The sequence below is a fragment of the Castor canadensis genome, chromosome 15, assembly GCF_047511655.1.
Source record: "Castor canadensis chromosome 15, mCasCan1.hap1v2, whole genome shotgun sequence".
In the NCBI taxonomy this organism is placed as follows: Eukaryota; Metazoa; Chordata; class Mammalia; order Rodentia; family Castoridae; genus Castor; species Castor canadensis.
The window spans coordinates 2639554-2664060 of NC_133400.1; the positions used below are offsets into that span (position 1 = coordinate 2639554).

At 51.6% G+C, this 24507-nt stretch overlaps 1 protein-coding gene across 1 annotated transcript; it reads left to right on the forward strand.

Annotated features, from left to right (window-relative positions):
* Window positions 1–6186: 6186 nt before the first annotated feature.
* Mthfsd (methenyltetrahydrofolate synthetase domain containing) lies at window positions 6187–20602 on the forward strand. Its single transcript, XM_020159372.2, is given in 9 exon segments — window positions 6187–6286; window positions 8335–8438; window positions 10265–10378; window positions 11414–11527; window positions 11804–11894; window positions 13144–13256; window positions 13462–13587; window positions 18740–19072; window positions 19074–20602. Coding segments are annotated over 9 exon segments (1149 nt in total). The 5' UTR covers window positions 6187–6270; the 3' UTR covers window positions 19212–20602.
* Window positions 20603–24507: the final 3905 nt, after the last annotated feature.

The following is a 24507-nucleotide window of genomic DNA, read 5'->3' on the forward strand; positions in this document are numbered from 1 at the left end:
AAGTTCAGTCTTCCCTGTGGGCAGGGAGATGGACAAGCTGACATCTGCTTGGCAGTCTGCCACACTCATCCTGACTTTATAGGCAGGTAGTGACTGTACTCCGTCCCTACACAATACTTCAGCACATAGTAGGTGCACAAAGAAATGCTCACTGAATGAATGCATGGCTGTTTTCTCCCGGACATATGGAGGGGAGTAACTAAATGGTTTGCCTGGGATGTCCCACTCGGTCCTCCTCAGGGCAGCACTGCTCAGGCTATCGTCTTGCAGGCTCAGAGATCTTAAACAGCAACCAAGAGATGGACTTGGGCCTCTTAACCCTGACCTTGCTGCCTCTTTGAGATTATGGCTTATGGAAAGCAGATTTAAAAAGCCAAAACGGAGGCTTGTGTGTAAATAACAGTCATCTGTGAGGAGACTTCAGACCAGTCAACAGCCTCTGTGTGAAGTCGCGGCTTCTGACCACATGCTGCAATGTGCACGAATTTTAGCTTTTTGCATCACTAACTTGAAACCCTGTGATTAACCCTAGATAGGAAAGGGCTCACTGTCAGAGTCAGCCAGGAAGCACACCACTCCCCAGAGGCCAGACAGGGGCAGGGTGAGGGAAAGGCCAGGAGGGGGATACTTGGTTTTCATGGAATTTGCCACCTGTGTGGTGGGTGTTCCAAACCCCAGAGAATAAGTCAGACTCAGAATTGACTATCTAGGGGTGGCTGCAGCCAGTGACTCAGAGTGTCCAGTGGTTTCATGCCAGGCTCTCTCAGTAGCACTGAGTGGAGTCATTAAGGATTGAATGAAGCAGGAGCACAGAGGGGTCCCCTGGGGGAATCAGGCTGCCGTGGGCACCCCTGGAGTCTCTTCATTACCAGGCATTGAGAAAGTCAAGGGTGTGCCTGGCTCAGCCTCAGCCCTGCACATGGGCACACAGGGCTCCAAGTGCTGCCCATCCTGGACCCTTCACAGAGCCTTTGCACGTGCTGTCTCCTTTGCCTCACCCCCACTCTCCATTCTTTGCATCTTGGCCACCTCCTCGGAGGTCTGTTCCAACCACCCCTACTTACTTCCTTCCCCTCCCTCATCTTGCTTCATTTCTCAATAGTGCTGATAGAACCTTACCTGTTCCTCTGTCTGGAGTCTGTCCTGCCCCTCCCCATGACAGAAAGGAATCACCAGGAGGGCAGGCAGGACCCATGTACTGGCTGGATCTGTGCCCACTTCGCTGCCTGGCAGACCCAGTGTTCTGTGATTAAAAATTGAGTGAGTGGAAATCACGTGGGGGCTTCGGAGACCCCACCACCACCACCATCCCTGTCTTGTCTGCATGAAGTGCTTCAAGCCCAGAATCCAACTTAAACACTTACGGGCTTATTTCAAGCAGATGCTCACAGGGACGGACAGCTCACCAGAGCCACCCCTAGGGCAGGTGCACAGGTGATGGTGGGCTGAAACCTTCCTTTTAGACAAAGGCGTTTAGAGCCCTTAGCACATTCCAGAACCAGTTCCAAGTGTGGCACTCCACTTTGAAGTTTAATCCTCACCAACTGAGAGGCACATGCCAGAGGCTCATTTGCCATCTCCATTCTACAAATGGAGAATGCAGCACAGAGATGTTCAGTCACTCACCTGGGCTCACACAGTGGGTCAGCTGCAGACCTGGGAGTCCATCCTGCACGGCAGTGAGGCACTGCCCCAGTCTGCCACTCAGAGGGAGCGAGCTAAGAAGGCTAGAAGGCAAGGAAGAGGAGCAATGCAAGTTTCTTGGAGGAGCTGGCAATTAAACTGGGTCCTGACACTGGAGAAAGAAAACCTGACACCCAAATGTTCTTTTTCCTTGGCAGTATGGGTGATCAGATTAGCAAATAAAAAACAGATTCTTAACAGGCAGCATGGACATGTGTGTGTGTATGCACTGTGGGATGTTACCTGTAGTGTGTGTGTATATACAAATATTATATATATTCACTGTTCCCTTTAAGTTTAAATGTACTAGACAAGCCTGTGTTTACCTGGCAACCTTGACCTTGGGGAAGAAGTTTCTTTAAACATGGTTTACTAGCTTCCTCAATAATGTTACTTTTATTGAGCTGTTGATGCAGCTCCAAATCACTGCAGTGTCCAAGTTCACCATGAGAGGAGCGTGGAAGGGGAAGGAGAAGGCAAGGTCTGCTGTACCGGGCAGGGTCAGGTAGGGTCAGGAGAGATCAGCGCAGGCTCCTGCCAGAATGTGGAAGAGACACTGATGGATAAAGTCGGCATCAGTGCCCAAACCCCAAAAGCATCTTAAAATGGAACGGTCTCTGCCTTGCTACATCTTCCCTCCTGGCAGAGCTGGTAACTTGACTGCAGTGGTTCCTTCTGGCAGCTACAAGACTGTGTTTTACATATAGTGTATCTGCCCCAAAACTCGGGTGCTGAAGGCTTGGTCCCCAGCTCGAGGCGCTATTGAGATGTCCACATCACGAGGTGCTTGCTTCATCAGTGGATCAATCCGCCCATGAGCGCAGATCCAAGTGAGCTCTGGAGGTGGGCGCAGATGGAGGAAGTAGGTCACTAGGAATGCATCTTTGAAAGGAGTGTCCTATCCCTGACGACTATTTCTGCTGCTGCCCACTCCTCCTCGTCGTCCTCCTCCCCCTCCTCATCCTCCTCATGCTCTTCCCCCTCCTCTTCCCCTCCTGTCCTCCTCCTCTTCCCTCCTCCTCCTCCTCCTCCCTCATCCTCCTCCTCCCTCCCCCTCCTCCTCCTCCTTCTTCCTTCTTCTTCCTTTTTTCTCTCTCTTTCTCTCCCTCTCCTCTCATTCCTGGCTGCCCTGAGGTGAGCCACTGTGCTCAATGATGTGCTCCCCTCCCCTCTGGAATATTCCATCTCACCTCAGGCCCAGAAACAACAGAGTCAAGAAACCACAGGCTGAAATCGTGAGCCGAGATCTACCTTTCCTCCTCTAAGTTGGTTTTCTCAGGTATGTCATCACAGAGAGGAAAACTGATGAACGCCTAACAACACATCTCAAAAATAGGCCTTGTTGCGCTTTCTTTTCTTGGTGCCTAGGGCTGTGTTCTGTTTCCTGCTGTGTATTTGGAGATGGTAATGAGTTTACTTTGAAGAACTGGACTGGCTCCCACGTGGATGGAGCCTTACTGTGCAGCCATCCATCACACACTGTGTACTTTAAACAAGGGTTGGGGCCCACCTAAGTATGTCAGAGCAGTATGCCAGGGGTACCCTTCCCCTCTCCAGCTTCCATAGAGGATTTTGATTTGTTTTTGTTGGTTTTTCTGTGGCTTCCTCTCTTTGGGTCTTGAAGGAATACATCTTCCCTTTTACTGTTTCTTCATAGCAGGTGACCTCGTAGTCACCATATTTCTAAATTCTCCATCCGGTTAGAAGAGTTCATTGATGCCCAGCCCTTCCCTTCTGTTAGCCACCGGGCCAATTTGGGGTAGGATTTTTTTTTAAGTGGAGTATATGTTTTCATAAGTTTTAGGTCCACAGCAAAACTGAGCAGAAGATAGGGGGAATTCTCCATATGTCCCACCCTCACTTGTGGGCAGCCTCCCCACTAATGACACCCCCACCAGAGCACTGCACTTGTCACAGTCGGTGGACCTCCATCGACAGGTTGTCACCCAGGTCCATGGTGCACATCAGAGCTCACTTGCATTGGGACAGGGGTATGTGTGGCGGGAAGGAGATGAGCGGAGTTGACTTTAAGGTTGGCAGGATGCTGGTTGGCTAAGGGATGAAGGTGGGAGTAAAGCAGGGCCTTGCCTGCCCAGTGAGCAAGTTGGCACTGAAAAGTCACATAGTCACAGCTAGAAGATACACAAATGGGTGGAGAGCAGGAAGAGGAGGAAGGAGGAGGACAGGGATAGTCAGAGGCAGGAAGCCTAGCATGTAACACACCCTGGGACTGGGTAGTGGCGGCTAAAACAACAGGGTGTCTTTGTGACACTTCAGGCTTCTTGGTCTTGCCAAAGCAAAGCCTCCCATGAAATGCCATGGGCTGACTGCTGTTCTCTGGGCCCCAAGAGGAAGCATCCACAGAAGGGGCAGCATGGTGTCCAGAGGACCAGAGGAGTGCCTGAGGTGGAAGGGGATCTTCTAGCTTCCCAGGAGCCCTTCTTTGCTGTTGGTAGAGAGACTCAAGAGTCTGCATTTTCCTTTTTAGAACTTTAGAGTTGCATGTGTCTGCATCTGATACAGAAAACATGAAGCAGAATATGGAGTTTAATGCTTGAAGTCCAAACCTGGAAAGTACAGGAAATCACAAATTCTGGAGGTTCAGATGCACCCATGGGGAGAGGAACAGCTCTCACTGGACCCTCACCTCCCCCAACCCCTGTCTGCCTTCTCTTGTCATCCACTAGGATCTTAGTCACCTGGATCTTAGCTCTAGGCAGCTCAGGGTGAGGCAGGCTCCCCGGCCAGCAGCATACTCCTTCCTTATGCCCACTCCACCACTGCAGGAACCACTGCCCTACATTTTGCAGAAGCTCAGAGAGGTGGTGTGGGATACTCAAAGTCACACAGTTTGGAGGTCTCTAGTCCAGCTCCTCATGCCTGGTCCCTCTTGGCTGTTTGACCATATTCCTTCTCGCATATTCTAAAGAGTTTGTAAGAATACATCAGGAAGAGTCATAGTGAAATCCTTTATTTTGTACAATCTAATACACACTTGTATAAAAAAAGGAAAAAAAATAGACTTAAGAGACAAATGGAAATAAAGGAATATAAGAGAGGAGGGTGAGCTTGTTCAAAGTACACTGTATACATCTTGAGTTTTCACAGTGAAAGGCCCTTGTACTATCAACATATGCTAATTAAAAAGTAAAATAAAAATTTTAAAAAATGAGACCTATCACTCAAATGCAGCATGTGGTCCTTCTTTAAATGAGACAATCAGGGAAACTTGACTATTAACTCAGTATTTGATAATATTGAGAAGTATTAATTACTGTGTCTTTGGTGTAATAGTGTTATGCTAATGCCTTTTTAAAAACTCATCTTTCAGAGACAGTCTGAGATAAAGATAAGATGAGGTCACTTTGGGGATATGTTTAAAATTAACTCTTGGGTCAGTGGGACAGGGGAGTTAAAAAGGGAACAAAATACTAATAATCGAAGTGAAGCAAAGGGGTTTCAAATTATCCTCCTTTTTTTTTTTTTTTGGCAGGATTGGGGTTCGAGCTCAGGGCTTTGCACTTGCAAAGCAGGTGCTCTATCCTGAGCCACACCTCCAGTCCATTTTGCTCTGATTATTTTTGGAGATGAGATCTCCCTCCCAAGTAGCTAGGATTACAGGCGTGAGCCCTCAGGCTCTGGGCTCCTCGCTGCTTTTGTAAATATTGAAACTTTAAACAAAAAGATGTTTGTAGGACTGGTGGAGTGGCTCAAGTGGTAGAGCACCCTGCCTAAAAAGATGTTTGTAAGTAAAAATATTTTTTGAAAAGAGCTCGTAAGGAAATGCCTATGACAAGCTTTACAATCCTAAGTGAACTGCACGTATTTATAGCAGTTGAATTCACAACTGCCAAAACTCAGAGGTAACCAAGATGGGGAGGGCGAATGAACAAATAAACTGTGGTCCATCGAGGCAGCGGCATGTTATTCAATGATAAATAGAAGTGGCCACCAAGCCCAGCTCTGTGACCTTCCGTAGAGGGCAAAACTATGGAGAGAAAAAAGGACCAGCAGTTGGGGGGTGGGTATGAGCTGGAGGAGCACATTTTGGGGGCAGGGAGCCGTTCGGTGTGAGCCACAATGATGGCCGGGTGTCGCCGTGCACCTGTCAATCCCGCAGAGCCAGGGCACCATGAGGAGCCTCCAGCGAGCCCTGGGCTTCGAGTGGCAACAATGTTTCAAGTAATAGCAAATGTACCATTGTGCTCCGGTGATGCTGACACTCCATCAGCCTGCCATCTTCAGCCAGCGCCGGTGTGACCACCTGAGAGACCGCGGGGTCTGCGAGGAGCAATCAAGGCCGGCTTCCCAGGGAAGGAGGGGGCTCTCCGAGAGCCCGGGGATTTGTTCACTCTGACAACCCCAACGCCCAGAGGGTCAGAGTAGGCGCTCACAATCACTCGACTTCCAGGCCAAGCGCGCGGCGCTCGCCACACCTCTTGCGCATGCGCGCCCTGTCAGTTTCGCTTAGCCACGCCTTCCCACTAGTGCGCAGGCGCGCGCGGAGGGGCGGGGGCGAGCCGGTCGCGTGACGTCACTCCGCGCCAGACTTCGTCCCGGGAGGCGTCGCGCAGTGACGGTGTCACCATGGAGCCGAGGGCGGGTGAGGGGGTCTGGCGGGGCGCGCGGGGGATGGTCAGAGGCTCGCGCGGGAGGGACCACCGGGGACGGGCGGGGCGCCGAGGGTCTGGAGGGATCGGTGTCTAACCCGTAGCGGGCTGGGGCCTGGAATCCCGGCAAAGTCAGAGGGAAAAACGAAGGGAACGGTGGAGTCTACGGACCCTGTGCCAACGGTTACAGCCGCCTCGTGCGATCGGGGAAAATGAGGCTCGCAGCTGGACGCAGGGCAGCATTGGAGACCAGTTTAACCCACAGCCGTGGGCCTTGGTCTCCGTAGTCTTAACAAATGCCCTTCCAGAGCCTAGTCTGGGCTCCTCAGGGATTCCTGCAGAGCCGCTGGCCTGTAGGAGGTCACTCTGATACCCATGGGCAGGATGACCCGTCCTTGCACCTGTGTGGCACAAATGTGCCAGGTCTGTTGGGTTCAGGTGCCACAAACAGAACGGATCCACGCCCACCCCTAGGGCGTGAGCAGCTTGACCGTGGGGTAAGGGGAAGATGTGACTTTGGGGGATTTCTACCTGTGCCGGGACCGAGCTGGGGCTGGACATAGAACATGAATGAGACCCAGGCTGATCTGACAGGGCCGAGCCCGTTGGGGGAGCAAAGGACAATTACAGAACATGGTTCAGGCATTTCACACATCAACACGTACCGCCTTTTATTACTCTAGCCACTTCCCACATGCTCATAGCTTTCCAAGAGCAAAGGCCTGCCCTTGCCTTTTTATTTCTCACGCCCCCACTCTGTTCCCTAGCCAGTTTGCCCATTGCTTTATAAATGTGAGTCATGTTTGTGAGTCACTGACTTTCCAGAGCAGGGACCACAATGTCTATATTTCTTATGCCCACACAGCATCCTGAGCAGTGTTGGAGGTATTCTGGGTCCTTTCGTTGCATTGTTAATGAGTGATATATGTAATAGCCATAAAATAATGGCGGCAATGTAGTTGTCTGTAAAAACAAACCAAAAAACAAAACTAGGTTCTCTGTGTCCCTAAAGGAGGGACAACATCTGAGACAGAGTGCTGGCAGAGGTGGCATCGAAACTAGTCCTAAGGGAGGGAAGAGGAGGTGCAAAGGCTGAGAGGGAGAGGGAGGTAGGCAGGTGTGTTGGGGCCAGGGGACACTCGTGGTTGAGCCACTCAAGGCTGAGGTCTGAGGTGCTCGGCAGAATAGGGAGCACCAGACTCAAGCTGAGAGCAGAGCTGGTGCTGAAACTGGGTCCTGAAGGCAGAGTTTGCAGGGTCCAGGAAGGGAGCATGTTCCCAGGCAGTGGCCCCTATATGCAAGACTCCCAGCAGGAGAGTGCAAGCCAAGTCTGGACTCGGCCCTTGTGGCTGAGTCTCTGGTCTCTGAGGTGTGGCTCTACTCGGGTCTGCAGTGGTGTGATCTCACCTTCTATCTTCAGACATGCAGGTGGCCTATATTTTTCAACCAGGGCCAGGAAGCACCAGCGTTTGGAATGGGCCCCAGGTGGCTCTGGGCTTGGCTGTGCCTCTGGGAGATTCAGGTCTAGGCCTCATGCCGCAGGGCTACACTCAGGTTTAAGTTAGGAGACGCACACACCGAAGCAAAGGTTGGAACCAGCCAATTGCCCATGAGTGGGCACTGCCTGAGTGAACTTTGGTCTGTCCCTGTGGTGGGACGCCATGGGACTGCAAAAACAATGAGCAAGCTTTTATATGCCAGACCTGACTGACCTGCAAGGCCCATTCTTAACTTAGAAAGGACAGGGTGCAGGTGTTCTGTATATGTGGGCATATAGTATGTAACCATATACAGAAAGAAGTCGGGGCCAGGGTGGGAGCATCTCCTGTGTGCAGCCCAAGCTAACAGGGGAGCTCAGGGAAGAAACCCATGTGCTGGTGGCCCTGGGGAGGGACCTGTCTGAGTTTGGTCTGGTGTGGCCATAAGCTGCACTGCAGAGGGTGGGGGTGTTACTGGAGTGATGCACGCATGACCTGGGGTCATATGCCCCGTGGAATTCCTTTTTATTTTATCAGTAAGTCACAGCCCTTTGTCGCCATAGGTGTCTCTAAACAAGACATCCGTGAACGAATTTGGGACTACATGGAGTCACAAAATTTAGCTGATTTTCCCCGGCCTGTCCACCACAGGATCCCCAACTTTAAGGTACTGAAGCATTCCTGGAGGAATAACATTAGTCATGCTCCCTGGAGGATTTGAACTCGGGGCACAGTGAGCAGAGGTGTGAAACCAAGACCATCGGGTGGGTGCTTTGTGTTTTGAGACATCACTGTCTCTGTTATGGGGCTCTGCCTGTCTGTGTAAGGCAGGCCGGCAGTGCCCTCTGGTGGGTGGCACTGCAGCTGCTTCTTCCTGTTGGTTACAAAGTAAAGTGTTCTCTCTTTTCACCCACTGGCACCTCTAAGGGCCTGTGGAGAGCATGCCCCCAGGGGCTGCCGGGCCATGAGTGTCCTGGGAAGCCAGGAATGGCTTGTCCAACTCAGGGCCTCGGTTTCCCTGCTGTTCAAAACATAAGACTAGCTGAGGCATCTGGAACAGGGTAATAGAACTCAGTCTGCTTGACAGAAGCAGAGCAGAGCACGGTTCAGAGTCTTTGGTGGCATATTTTCCAACAAGAACAAATGCCCTGAAGGCCAGCACCCGTTTTGACTGGACTTTTTCTCTCCAAGTGGTCAAGCTGTGGTCCTTTGCTGAGCTGGTTCTGGGGCTGGCCTGGCTTCTGGGCTTTGTTAGCATGCTTTATTTTTCTGCATGTTAGGCAAGGAGAGAAACAGTCTTGAAGTGCAGGTAAGAAGGTGAGGGAGGACCAGAACCCTGGGGAGGGTGGAGCTTCCAGGTTGCACTGTTTCTTGATTGGAGGTGGTTTCACAGGTATGTTTTTTTTTTTTTTTTTTTTTTTTTGTTTTGTTTTTTTTTTCATTTTTCTTTTATTATTCATATGTGGATACAAGGCTTGGTTTATTTCTCCCCCCTGCCCCCACCCCCTCCCTTACCACCCACTCCACCCCCTCCCGCTCCCCCACTCAATACCCAGCAGAAACTATTTTGCCCTTATCTCTAATTTTGTTGTAGAGAGAGTATAAGCAATAATAGGAAGGAACAAGGGGTTTTGCTGGTTGAGATAAGGATAGCTATACAGGGCATTGACTCACATTGATTTCCTGTGCATGGGTGTTACCTTCTAGGTTAATTCTTTTTAATCTAACCTTTTCTCTAGTTCCTGGTCCCCTTTTCCTATTGGCCTCAGTTGCTTTAAGGTATCTGCTTTAGTTTCTCTGCATTAAGGGCAACAAATGCTAGCTAGTTTTTTAGGTGTCTTACCTATCCTCACCCCTCCCTTGTGTGCTCTCGCTTTTATCATGTGCTTATAGTCCAATCCCCTTGTTGTGTTTGCCCTTGATCTAATGTCCACATATGAGGGAGAACATACGATTTTTGGTCTTTTGAGCCAAGCTAACCTCACTCAGAATGATGTTCTCCAATTCCATCCATTTACCAGCGAATGATAACATTTCGTTCTTCTTCATGGCTGCATAAAATTCCATTGTGTATAGATACCACATTTTCTTAATCCATTCGTCAGTGCTGGGGCATCTTGGCTGTTTCCATAACTTGGCTATTGTGAATAGTGCCGCAATAAACATGGATGTGCAGGTGCCTCTGGAGTAACAGTCTTTTGGGTATATCCCCAAGAGTGGTATTGCACAGGTATGTTTATTTCGCAAAAATCCATCAAACTCTACACTCAGGACTTGTGCCCTTTTTGGAACGTTTTGTTTCAGTAACAGCAAAGTCGCTAGCTTACTCCCTTCCTCCCCTGCCCTCTTTCTCAGACATTTCCTTGGGCTGAGTCTTGGTTCCTGTCTGGCATTGGCTCACCCGCCTGTCGGGCAGAGGCTGGGCTGAGCCACTCAGGCTGCAGCCGCCACAGCCCATTGCCCTCTTGCTGACTTGCAACTGCATTTGAACAGGGCGCTGCCTGTGCCACGGAGCACCTCCCCCGTTTGCAGGCGTTCAGAACTGCCAGAATCATTAAAGTAAATCCTGACGCTCCCCAGAGACACACTCGCTTCCTCGTCCTCGACGTAAGTGCGGCTCTGTCTGTTTGCCTAACTAGGGATCTTACCTGGCTTGCCAAAGAATCAAAGACCTACAAGTCTTTGCCAGGACACAGGAAGTGAAGGTGGACCCTGATAAACCACTGGAAGGGGCTCGGCTGCTGGCACTGCAGGTAATCCCATTTCTCCAAGCTGAGCCAGCCCTGGGCATGCTTTCCAGGGGCTGGTGAGCCAGTCAGCAGTCCTGACTGTGTCTGAGTCCAGAGACAAAGAACGTGCAGGGTGATGGTGGTGAACACTCACCATGCCGGTGGGCTTTTTCAGAAGAGTGGGGTAACATACAGGTCCTCCTTGTTAGCTTTGGGAAAATGTGATAAGTCATCTGCAAGAATCTGATAAGTGTGTCCCCAAAATATAAACCAGAGGTGCTTTTCAACTTAAATGTCTGGGCCCCTTCTCAAGGACACGAAGAGAAGAACTCCCCCAGGTTTGATTGATCATTTCAAATTTTCTTGGTGGTACTGGAGTTTGAACCCAGGGCCTTGTGCTCTCTAGGTTGCTAGGCAGGTGCTCCACCATTTAAGCATGCCTGCTCTCCCCCAGGTTTGATTTAAGTTGATGTATTATAATTAAACTTAATGCATATAGATATAAAACTTGTTATATATTTTAATGCTCATAGCCCTTAAGCGACTATAAAACCAAAATAAGCTCTAAGTGAAATGCAGGCACAGCTGTAAATGTAACATTCCAGTGCCCTATTAATGTGGTGGCCGATGGCTCTGCTGATGACATGCCAAAGGGGCCCAGCCCGTCTACCATCCCTACGGCGTCCCATTCAGAACTCAGTGGCCCTACAGGAGCCATCTCTGTTCCCACATGACAACTGAAGGAGCCAGGCATGGAGAGGAGAAGGGTCAGTCCTGGTGGAGCCAGCCCTCTGTGAGTGAGGTCCAGGGTGCTCAGAAAATAGTAATTTGCTTCCCATCCTGAGATGGCAGAAATATAAGAAAGTCCTATGTAAAAATTTAATTTTGAAATTTGCTGTCTTTTCCTTGAAAGAGCCAAAAAACATTATTGGTTCCAACACCACGACTGAGAACAGGATTATTTAATAAGATCATACCGCCCCCTGGAGCGACCAAAGATATCCTGAGAAAATGTGCCACCTCTCAGGTGAGTGCTGGAAGAGGGTCACCCACCCAGGGAAGAGCTGGGTTTACCAGTCAGAGTACTGTAAAATATCACGTCACAGGGTCGACATGTATTCTTAAGAATACTAAACAAGCAGAAGTGTTATTCAGAAATTCTGGGTCCATAGCTGACCTGTTCCTAGAACTCAGTTTCTATTTTGCACCAAGTTGGCAAAGCAAGTTACCTGGCGCTCCGGCACCCTCTAGCGTTAGCCTGTTAGCTGCAGTGGGACTTTCAGCTCTGTGCTTCCCTTTGTAGGGTGTAAGGAACTTCAGCACCCCCATAGGCTTGGATTCCAGAGTCCTTGTGGATCTAATTGTGATTGGATCTGTCGCTGTTTCTGAAAAGGGTAAGAAAAAGACGATGTCTCAGTGTGACCGGTTCCTGAAGGTGCCACTTGCAGCTCTCTTTTCTTTTGGTGGGACCAGGGTTTGAACTCAGGGCTTCACACTTACAAAGCTGGTGCTCTACTGCTTGAACCACAAATCTGTGCATTTTGCTCTGGTTATTTTGGAGATGGGCTCTCACATTTTGCCCAGGCTTGCATCAAACCTTGATCCTCCCGATCTCAGCCTTCCAAGTAGCTAGGATTACAGGCGTGAGCCACCAGCACTCAGTCCATTTGTCTTTTAAAGCTGGTGATCGTTCTGCTTATCCTTCGTGTGGAGGAACTGGTTCACCCCTCCCCTCCCCACCCCAATTCAGCCCCTTACAGGCCTTTCAGTTCTCTCTGCAGGAAGAACAAACAAGAGTGCTCTCCCTGTGGCGAAGGGTTTCTCTCTGTTCTCCAGTGAGGTGGAACTGGACTGGCCTTATTTGCAGTTGGGGTGACAGTTGGTTCTGGAGAGTCTCCGTCACATGGAAGTGTTAGGCTCAGAACCTTGGGTCATAAGAGCAGCAGCCTCCTGAGCACTGTGTGCATCCCAGACCTCCAGGGCCTGGGCTTCGCCATTGTGGCCAGTCATGCAGACTGCTCTTGGCCTTTGCCAACAGGGCCAAGCCAGACTGCAGGTGTGGCTCAGGTGTAGAGTGCCTGCCTTGTCTGTGCCTGCTTTGCAGATGTGAAGCCCATAGTTCAAATCCTGGTCCCACCAAAAACCAAACAAACAAACAAATAAAAATAGTAAGAGCATAGGGCCCTTGAGTGGCCCCTCGGTGTCCTCAGACTTGACGTTGACACCAAGTTTACACAAATGTGACCTCAGCTTCTCCTGTGACATTTAAGATGTTCAATGTCCACTTTGTTATGCTCTAACCACGTGCACCTTCAGTGTTGGTAGCATTTTCTTGGTGTTTAGCACCTGAATGTCTGTTTTCAGGCTGCCTGCTGGATGGCTGGGGAATCACTGGGTTCACATTTCTCCTTCTGCAGAGACCTGATGGGAAACTCACTCCTCGGTGTGCCACACCCCACATTCACTAGTGCCCTGTGTGCCCAGACCCCATGGTCACTGCTGCCCCGTGTACCACACCCCACAGTCACTAGTGCCCGGTGTGCCTTGACCTCACAGTCACTAGTGCCCTGTGTGCCCAGACTCCACGGTCACTCCTGCCCCGTGTGCCACACCCCACAGCACTGGTGCTGGCTTGTCTCTTAGGCTGGAGAATTGGAAAGGGTGAAGGCTACGCTGATCTCGAATATGCCATGATGGTGTCGATGGGAGCCGTCTGCGAGGGGACGCCTGTGGTTACCATTGTCCACGACTGCCAGGTGCTTCCTCAAATGGGTCAGCAGGGCCACTGCCAACTGCTCCAGGGATGAGGGATGGAAGAGAGGGTCTGTCCTCATGCCATGCTATGGCAGGGTAGATTTGGGATACTTCTCTAGCCAGCTCTGCAGCTTCTGCTAGGCAATGCATAACTCTGACTGAGGCAGTCCTCTAGTCAGCTCCATTACCCCACTTCTGTTTGGCCAGGTTGTGGACTTCCCAGAAGCACTGCTTGAGGACCACGACCTCACAGTCGACTACATCCTCACCCCAACCAGGGTCATCACCACAGGCTGCCAGCGCCCAAAGCCAGCAGGAATCATGTGGTCCAAGGTGGGTTCTTGCTGTGGCCAACTCTGGCCTCTCCTTGTGGCTCCTTGCACAGTGTCCGCTGTGTGACATGGACACTGTCTGCAGTCCAACAAGGCTATGTGTAGATTATAACCATCTGTGGAGCCTGAACAATTTATCTCCTGGGTTACATCTCCAGACCAGGGCCCAAGAATTTACTTACAAACTTTAGAGGTTCTGATAAGCAGGCAGGTTTTCAAGGTCTACATCATGGGTGGCAGAAGTGACTTCTACTTGCCAACAGTGTTTTTTTTGTGTTTTGTTTTTTTTTGATGTAGCTGGGTTTGAACTCAGGGCTGTACACTTATAAAGCAGGCACTCTACCACTTAAGCCACACCTCTAGTCCATTTTGCTCTGTTTATTTTGAAGGTGGGGGTCTCACAAACTATTTGTCCTGGCTGGCCTTGAACTGTGACCCTCTTGATCTCAGCCTCCCAGGTAGCTAGGATGACAGTGAGCTACTGGTGCCTGGCTTGTTTCGTTCTTTAGAGTGCTCTCCTCTCAGCCCAGGCACAGCCTCCTCTGCGCGCTCTCCTTCAGTCCTCCTATAAATGCAGACAATCCTACCTCAGACCCAGGCCTCCAGGCAGAGGGAAGTGCATAGAGGGCAGGACCTTCTCGAATCCTCTGCCACTGTGACTTTTGTGCAGCACAGGTGCTGGGACATGTTGTCATTCTGCGGTAGGAGTTTGTCCCCAGAAGCTAGCCTGAAGCTCATGATGCTGTGTCTGATGGCAGACAGTCAGAACTATTGAGGAACAGTGGAGAAGCTTTGTGGCATGAGGAGAGAGACACTGAGTCAGGCAGCATGACCGTCCAGTTGTGCACCCTTCACACGCAGCATCTGTGTTTGAAAGTGCCCTTCCTCTGGGAGGAAAATCAACATCCTCTTCCAAGGATGAACATGAACCCAAATGCCTGACACATGGGCCTTGGCCCAGCAGGGCCTTTCCTGCAGGTGCCACAGCCCTCCAGGCAGTGTTGTTGTGCAAGAGCAGAGAGGAAGAAGCAGCATGTGCAACCTGGAAGTGGGTGGGTGGGTCTGTCCAAAGGCACGGGGGGGCCAGGGAGACGATGGCTGTGCCTTTCTGAAAACCAACATGTCCCTTGGTGTCTTTCTGGAGTTCAGGTTCATCTCAGAATTTGGGTCCCTAGAAGTAGAGTCTGCCTCCCTAGACAGAGCATAAATCCTCTTCCTCCTTGAAGTCAGGAACAGGGCCCTGGGAGGTTGTGCACAGGCCTGGACCTCAGTTCTCCTGAGGCCCAGCACTTCATCAAGAGAGTCCGTTGTAGCCCAGCCTGCGTCACGAAGAGAGAGGTGCTGGGGAGTTGCCATGGTTACATTTTATAGCTCTTAACAAGATCTGCTAGCTGAGTGTGACCATCTTTCAGAAGTCAGATCCAGCCAGGGTTCCCCCAAAGTGCCCAGCACTGGAGTTGTGAGGGCTTACTGCTGTGGAGACCCACCTTTCCACCTCTGTCAGGAACCTTCAGACTCCGTGAGGCTCAGGGCATCTTGCTTTCCGTGTTCCATTTACCTCTGCCTGGCTGGCTCTTCGTGAGGATCTTGTGACATGGGCAGCTCTTTTCCAGCCCTGACTGTTCTGTCTTGGTCTTGCTATCCATGCAGCAAAGTGAATTTTTATTGTCATTTGTCAGGAAAAAAAACCCCAAAAAACCTTTAAATTCCAGTAAAGAGTTGGGGTGGGGGTGAACAATTCAGTGCGGGGCTGTAACATGGTTTCAAATGAATGTTTTGGTATCCCAGCATCTCTCCCTGGTAGTCCACCTGCAGACCAGCTAGCTTTAGCTTTGGGAATCTAAGAATTTACATCCACCTTGGAGAGGTGTAAGTCCTGCAAGCTCATAGAGCAGTCGGTCCCACACAGACTAGTTTAAACAGCCTTGACCCGCCTCCAAAGTCCAGTTGGTGCCTCACGATTTCAGAAAGAGGAGACCAGGTAGACATGAGCACATTGCTAAGCGTAGGAATTTAAGCGTAGGTTTGTCTAGAGCTGGGGACACACTCCATTCCCTGGTTTATCTGAGTACTGTCAACACTGACCCCTAGTCTTGGTGCTAGGGAGGTGTAAAATGCTCACCCCAGTGCTTGGAAGCATTAGCTTTTGTCATCCTCATTATCACAGCAGGAGAAATCTGCCTGGATGCTGTGGCAGTGCCCCCTTCACTGAGGATGCAGGGTTCTGCAGGGGTGTACGCCCTCACATTTGGGCTCAAGGACACAGCACTGTCGCTCGCATGGCTCGTTAGGAGGGACGTCCTCGCATGGTCACAGCATGTTCCTTGGCTTAGACACACATTGAGAACAAGGTTTGGGGAACACAGCCCCCACTGTGAGGAACAGTCCCAGGACAGTGAGGCTCAATTTCAGATCCCAGAGTGAGCTGGTCTTGTGGCAGCACAGAGGTCAAGGTGCTCACATACACCGAAAGGGAAGCACTTTTTACTGAATGGTTCTCAGCAACTTCCATAGCTGCTTCCAGATAGAGCCACCTCCTGGTGTTGGAGCTCACTCTGGCACAGGGCTGGGTGAGAGCCAAGCCCTGTTGGAGCCTTTTCCTGCCCACTGACTGTGATCACTCTGTGCAGAAGGACATCTGACATTAACAGCTGTGTTAACAGGAGGAGACACTACCCTCAGAGAGCTGGGTGGGCTGGAGGCTTGAGTGGCGTCTGGGAGGTGGGGTGCGATTGCTGCCGGGCCTCCCCACACTCTGCTCTGAGGCCTGTGCTCGTCCTGTGCGATGACATCACCCCAGCCATTTGGAAGTGTCTACAGCATTTTCATTGATGAACGATAAGCTGTTGTCTCCTGCAGAACTAATAATTTTTGTGGCGGGTGAGTTTAGCGTTAGAAATACTGCTGGCGTCTCTTTATCTCTTTGCCAGCAGCTGTGCAGACATCCCTCGATTCAGAACAAGAGGGGTTTAGAGATCGTCCCTCCCTTATCTCTAGACAAGTTCGGCGAGAGGCAGAAAGAAAAGTAGCTCCTCCAGAATTGCAAAAGCAGCGCGGGGCTGAGTCAAGGCTGGCGCCACGTCCTCTTCCCGGCTTGGCCCGGTGTCGTGAAGTCAGAGTGGACTTAGCGTGTATTTCCAGGGGACAGCAGAGGACGTGGTTTCTGACTAAATCTTTAAGGCGATTCCTAAGTGACCAACATCTGCACGCTTCAGTAGAGTGAGTAAGATTAGCATGTCAAAGAAAGTCCAATTTGTGTTTTTTTTTTTTAGAAAATGCAACGATTGGTTACAGAGGGCAAAAAATGTTTTCTGTTTGATTAACAAGCAGAATCTTTCATTTCACATGGCATGCTGACAAAACGCAATAACTGTTCCTAATTGCCGGCCAGGAAAAACCGAGTAGTGCTCTGTGCACTGTCCAGAGAGTGGCCGTCCAGCTGGCTCACAGCTCCATCCACTGTGGCACCAAGACCAACCCAATCCTGCCTCAGACAGAGATGGCAAATAACAGGAGTGGTGGCAAGGCCACTGCGACTTTTCCACTTGGAACTGTGGAGGGGCAAGCCGCCCGACTCGAAGTCTTGTCGCTCCCAGTGAAAGGAGCAAGATGACTTACCAGGAAGACACATGCACACTTCCAAACCCCCTCCACGTGCCAGGCCATGGTGACGTTTCCATTTTCCTCCAGCTGACCGCTGATCCAAGATAAAGTAGCTTCATGTGATGATCACCAAGGACACTGTGGATCTTCAGCATGGGGCCTTGCACTGAGGGCCCTGCTCTAGCCAAAGGGAGCCTTCAGGCCACTGGACACACAGTGGGGGCCACGGTAACTTGAGGCAGTACTGGAGCTGTGTCAGGAGTTAAGGGCTCACTGGGAGCGTTGGCCCCAAACCTACCCCACCAGATGTCCAGGCCCTATGGCCCTGCTGTCACCCTCTGAGTAGGTCCATCAGCCTCTCCAGATAACCCGTGTTCACAGCTTTCTCTCACTGTAATTGCTATTTTAAATACCAGATCACCAACTTAATGAAATCCCTGAAAACTGGATTGGGACTGGTTCCAGTCTGTGGTTAAGCGTTTTCGAGGACCACAGAAGGTAGAGGGGCCGGGGCGGACTTGGGTCAGCTGTGCATCCTCACCCTGGGGCTTCCTCGACGCTGGCCTGAGTCTAGGCTCCTTCCAGGGGTTGCTCCTAGGCCTGGCCAGGGATCACATGGGGGAAGCTGCTTTAGATTAGGAAAGCGTGATCTGGATGGACGTGTCTGGGGCATGGATATGACTTTAGCTTTGTTTCTTTTGAGTCCCAACAATGGAAATGTTAGAAGAAAAAGTCCTACAGCAGCAAGAGGCCATTTGCCATTTGGAAGGCAAAGCAGTGCCCACCAGGGAGCCAGAGCAGGGTCCAGCGACAGATGGCTCTGACTGAAGGAGAGTCTGGTTGTGAAGCGGATTGGTTGGTGCTGAGTGCTGGGGACAGAACCAGGGAGAATGGGGCAGAACTGGGGGAAACAGGACAGAACCAGGGAAGACAGACAAAGGGTGAAGACCTGTAACCTGTGAGGCAGTGCTTGCCTGCTTGAGGCATTTGTGTTTCTGAAGTCTGGTCTAATGCATTGACTCGTGGCCTGGGGCCTGAACTCCTCTTGTACTTGGGATGTCCATGGAGAGGCTTTGGGGACCCTGGAGATTGTGCACTGAACTGTGGGTGAGTAGGTCTCGGAAGGGAGCCCAGCTTCCCACAAAGGAGAAGAGCCATGGCTCTAGTTGTGTGTCCTAAGCATTAGCACAACATTGACATTGATGAAACCATGTAGTTTCATAGAAAAATTTATAACTGGCTGTCTCACGTGCTGATCTGTGTTTAGATGTCTGCACTTCGTGGGAGTCCTGGGTTGGAGCAGGGCTGGCCTCTGTAACTGCTTTGTGGTTCAAAGAGATAAAAAGCATCTCGAAGAGTGAGAATTATCAAAAGGAACAGAACAGAGTCTGTGGGCTGCTCTGTCCCAGGCACTGCTGCTCACGCTCAGGCAGCACGCATGCAAACTGTCCCTGGTGGGACTGTCTTTCCCGAGTGCATGTGGCAGATGCCCCGGGTGTGACTGACCCTTCAGACCTGTGATGTCAGCTGGAACTGCTTTACTGTTTCAGATCACCCGTGAGATGCTTGAGAAAATGCCAATACTCAGACGTCTCCGTGACCGAGAGCGGAGGGCTGGGAAGGATGTCACCCTTTGAGCTGAGCCCTGGCCCCTTCTGGAACCTGGCTGCCGGCACCCAGATCCCCCAAGCACTGCCAGGAGACCCCAGAACACACCATGGTCAGGGGCAGGTTCTCTGGGAGCAGCCTGTGGCCCCCTGCAGGGGGAGGACGCCCTGCTGACTGCCACTGTGTGTGTGTGTAACCTCCCCCACGATGCCCGCGTTGGGGACCTAAGGCAAGCCCTCCGAGAGCGCCAGCCTATGCCGCCGCGGCTCCTCTGGCCGGGGGGCTTGGTGCAGGGCTGTCCTGCACTACCCAGACCCAGCTGCAGCCCAGCAGCCCACCTCCTGCTTGCAGGGCCTGCACCTGGGTGCCAACACCTTGAGGGTGGCACTGGGCCAGCAGCAGAGGGACACGTGACCTAGTGGGCCACCCAGCAGCACAGCTGCACTGGAGATGTGCCCTCTCTATGGTCGGCACATTTCTGATGTGTGACAACCTTTGCTACTCACCCTGTGGAATTCGGGAGGCTGGGTGGCAGGACATGGTGGACCTGTTTCTGTGTGAGGTGCTCGGTTCGGTCTCCCAGCTTGCTAGGCAGCCACAGCTTAGTGATGCCGCCAGTGAGGAATACACCTCGTGGCACCCAGGATGCTGAGAGCTGATTCTCTCCCGTTCTGTTCTGGGCTTTGGGCTGGGCGACAGTGTTTCCTCTGGAGCACAGGGTGAAGGGACTGAGTGAGCAAGGGAGCGCATGGTGGTGAGTGGTGATGTGATTTAGGACTTAGGAGCTTGGGGTGAGAGGAGGCGATGGGCAGATGAGGGATCCTACCTAGAGAGGCTGTGGCAGGGAAGGGAGGTGGGCAAAGACAGGAATGGGGGACCCTTGGCCAGGCATGACAGGAGGGGGTGCTGTGTTCACAAAGTCCAAGGAGTTCAGTCCCTGGGTAGAAACTGCTTGTCATGACCCACCGTGGGGTGCTGGCAGACAGGAGCCTGCCCACTCCTACAGGGAGGCAGGGCTTTGTCGTAGAGGGGCTAGCCCACAAAGTCACACAGCCGCTCACACTTCCTGCGCCCAGTTCCTGGCTTCTAGGCTGTGGTGCCAACTGCAGTGACCAACTCGGCTCTCTGAGGCACTGCAGCAATTGGTACCAGGAGCAGAAATCCTCCAGGTGTGCGTGTGGGGAAGGGTGGGTCTTTTCAGCATGGCGGCCTCAGGAGGGTAGGCCCTGGGCCTCCCTCGAGGGGGTGTTTTCTCATTGCTTCAAATAAAATGCTGTGGAGACTCAGAGAGGTGTGTCCTTAGGCAGGCTCACTCACTCAGTGCCGTCCTCAACCTCTTTTCTGACTCTCATGAGTGGGTGAGGGGGAGACATGGCAGGCATGCCCACTGCCCTGGCCCGGCCTCACTCTCCCCTGACCCCTTGTCCATCGCTCTGTGCCCCAGAGCGGCCACCCAGTCACTGCATGCTGCCCACTTCACGTGGTGCCCCTTCTCACTGTTGATGTGCTCCTGTCAGCAGGGCAGAGTCAGCTTCCTGTCCCCACCCTACTGACAGGATCCTGACCTGGACTTGGCTGAGTCTGACGCCCACTCCATCTCAGACTGATGGGTATACAGGTCAACAAATGGTCACTCATGTCAGCCAGGTGGCATGAGGTTGTGTCACTTGCAGCCAGAATGATCCGGATATATTGAAATAAATATAGATAATCTGAATCTGTTCACCATTATTATACCTGTGGAAAATTGTATAAGAAAAACTAAAAAAAAAAAAAACAGTGCCTGAAATACAAATACCCCAATGGATCTGCCTGTGGCCCACTTACTGTCTATCCTGCCTCGGGAGGCCCACGAGGGTCAGGTCGCTAGGCTACCGTGGGGAGCACAGATGATAAAACAGGAGCTCTGGACACAGCTACCCGTCCTTGAGGCTCTTGTCTGCTTATTGACATTGCAGCCGTGTAATTCATAGGATGACCACAGGGAGAATGAGAATGACGGACAATGACCACTTGAGAGGTGCTGAGACCGTGAGGACCCCGTAGGTAGAGCTGCAGGGTGTGGGCTTCTCCCTGGCATCTCCCACGTGCCATGCAGCTTTGCAGTGGTGAGAAGACTCATGCAGAATGTGGCCGTACAGTTTCCTAAAGCCCCTGCCACTCTGCCATGACAATCGCCGGGCGCTGAGGGCTGGAGTCTGGCCTTGCTGGTCTGCCCAGCCCTGTGCCGAAGTCAGGAGGCCCAGCCAAGCTTTAGCCTCCTCACAGAGCCCTGGCTCCTCACCAGTTCTGGGTTCTGTGTATCCTGTCAGGTCCGCTAGTCACTACCATTTCGATGCTTTCTGTCTGTAGGAGTAAATTTATCCATTCTGAGAAACACGAAGGAGTTCCAGCCTTGCCCTTGCTGGTTTGTTTCCGGTCTGTCTTCTGGGGTTCACAACAGAAGCTTCAGGAAGAAATAGACCGGGCTCTGGCAGCAATCCTGCCACTGTTTGGCAGGGCAAGTGTGAGATGGCAGGTGCTCAGTCTCTCTGAACTCCTGATTTGCAAGATTGTAAAGCGCCTGCCTGGAGACAGAGGATGCCTGGAAGATTAAGCCACGTTGATCTGTCCTGAAACCCACGCTTGAAGGGGTGGAGCTGCAAAGTATGGAACAATGAGGGAGTTAAATTTTTGCTTCAGCAGATAGCCAGGATGTGATACATGCAAATCCAGGACTTTCCACACAGAGTCTATAACTAGAGCTCTAAAAAAAGCAATACTGAGGCCATGGGATGCAGACCTGGGGTCCCAGACTCTCAGGGTCCTAGCTACTTGAGGCAGGAGTCTTGACCAGCCCGGACAAAAATGCAAAACCCTCTCTAAAAACAAAGGACTGGGGCAAGGCTGAAGTGCTAGAGTCCACCTAGCAAGCACAAGGCCCTGAGTTCAAATCCCAGGACCACACACAAAATAAACCATAGCAACAAAAACTAGTAAGTACTGGGGCACATGACAGCTCAGTGCTCATGTGGACAAAATGATGAAATGATAAAGCTTGCCTGAAAGCCAGCGGAGGTGCCTCTGTGTGGCAGATGGAATGGGTTTCATATCATGAAGACACAAGTCCTCCATACATTGTGGCATCTGTATTCGGCAAGCAAGATTGAGCAGGAGTTTCTCATGGAACTCAGAAGCTGGGTAGTAAATGCCTGGGAATTGTCCCCAACCAGGAATGTCAAAGCACACACTGAAGCCTGGGACCTCAACCAGCAAGTCTGGCACAGAAGAGAACCCCACTGCAGTGGGATCCAGAATGTGAGTGGGATTTCACAGGTGGGGAGGTAAGGCAGGGGGAGACTTAAGGCACAGGCTGAGAAGTGCAACTTGGATTCCCAAATCTTCCATGCATCAAAATTAATTCCAGGCTAGTTAAAACAAAAAGAAGTAGAAAAGGATTTGAACATAAGGGAATATTTTTCAATGCTGGGTTAGGAAAGGGCTCAGAAGACCCTGGATTTAAGGAGGGTTCACTCCTCTGTTCCCTTAGAATGTCAGCTTTTGGTTGCTGTGGAGTCCAAGTGAGCCCACCAAGATGAAGACTTCTCCAAGTAGCAAAATTAACTCATCTGTTTTATGTGACTATTTACACCCGTCCTTTTGATGCCGTGTGATGAAACGAGAAGACCCTCCCAGCATTCCCTGGTGCAACCCGGCCAGTGAATGCAGCTGCTCCCCAGAGAGCTGTGAGCTGGGAGTCTCACCTTCCAGGATTGGGAGCAGGCTGGCAACTCGTGTCCTACTTCTGCTAAAAAGGAGGGAAGGTCGGCAGGACACCCATTTCAACACCAGAAAAGCTTTCATCTGAGGGTGAAGCCCGCACCCCTGCTTTCCCTCTCCCTTGGCTCCTCCCTGCAGCTTCCCACTCCCTAGCCTCTTCTCCATCTTCCTACCCAGCTTGAGTTGTAGGGCTGTGACACAGGTGATAGGAGAGGGCCCAGGAATCTGGGTGGCACTCTAGCACACATGGCTTCCATGAGAAATCAAGGCTGAATGGTGCGAGTTGCTCTTCCCCATTCTCTCAGTGACACAAGGAGAAGAGCAGGGCTGGGGCCAGAACGGGACCCTCTTTTCCCTTGGGGGTGTGATCCATCATGTTCGGCCATCTGTTCAAGAGGACATTTGCACAGAGTCCTTCCATGAGGCAAAGAACTGAAACATAAAGGAGCCATGGTGCTCCGAACACAAGCTGTGTAAGATGTCCAGAAAAACGCCAAGGAAAGGAACCCACCACCTTCACTACAGAGCCACTGGGACTTCATGCATTCTGTCTGTCACCAGATACTGGGATTTGGTACTACTTACATCACTTGGAATGACAGCCAGGATAAAATTCTTTACAACATTTGTGTCCTACTTCTAAGAGCAATTTCTGGAATATTCAGGACAAAGGCTTGGTGCTCTGCTTATACACACAGGTGAGCCTCTGCATTCTTGAGATGTGACTGGTCCATCAGATAAGTACACGTGTCACATGTTCCCAGTGGCCAGGCCCTGGCCCACACACCTCAGCACTATGAAGGAGGAAATGTGTTCTCCCCTGTTTGCAAACAAGACTGATGCCCCAAACTCTTCCTGTCCTGGAGCCAGATCTGGTAGAGCTAAGCCAAGGCCCCCTCTACCCCGATCCCTTCTCAGCCCAGACCCTGTGGGGTTGGAGCTCCTCAAATGCAGGGCTCTGTGTCCCAGTCTGTGTCACCTCATTGTATGCATGACCCTGTGGGCCACTACAAGCTGCACTCACGGGCTTACAGGACTTGTCCAGGGTCCCAAGCCCAGCAGGGGGAAAGCCAAGGTCTCCATCCCCAGCTGAGCTCCTTCCCCTGTCTGGTCTCTCCCTGCTGTCCTGCCAGCTTCAGCCCACAGCCCTGACCTGGGCAACAGCCGACCAGCCTCAGCAAGGGAGGACATCCTGCCCACACCATCTGTGGCCCTGCCCTCTCAGGTCCCGGTCACCATGGCCCCCTAGTTCTCAAGGAGTGACCTGTCCATATCTCACCTGAGATGCTCACCCAGAGGCGGGGGAGGAGGGCCCAGTGCATCTTGGCGAGGAGGTAGTGGCTGGAAGCAGCACAGATGTCAGATGAGAACATTTAGAAAGAAAGAGCTGGTGATCATCCAGGGGTGGAAACTTCAGGGTAAACATGCTTGTCCCTCTGGCTCCCACAGCAGGCATTGACCCCAGCACTTTGCTGGCTGAGTCCCATACACTTTAAGAGACCAGGGCCTGCTGGTCTTATTTGGCAGACAGGTGAAGCAAAGATTTGGATTTGTTCCCTTCACCTCCTGCAGACCAGGAGCCTGGCACCTGCCTTATACCTGCCCCTCCTCAGGCCCCTGGGAAACCCAGCCTGCTGCTGATTCTGCCTCCAAAACTCTGTTACCCTCACCTCCACACATACTCCTGGGACCTCTGTTAAGCTCATCTCCCTTTATCTGCCCTCAGTTCATCCACTGGTCCACAAGGAACTGTCACCCCTGACGCTTAAAGATCACTGAGTTTCAAAATGGTTTTCTTTCTTTTTTGGGGGGTGGGGTAGGGGGACTTTGCATAAGTCTTACTTTAAATCTTGCACAGGATCCTGAAGATATGATGGTAGAAGGGAAAGGGCAGTGCATACAGCCACTGCTCCCAGCATTCTTGTTGATCACTGCCCACCTGATTCCATCC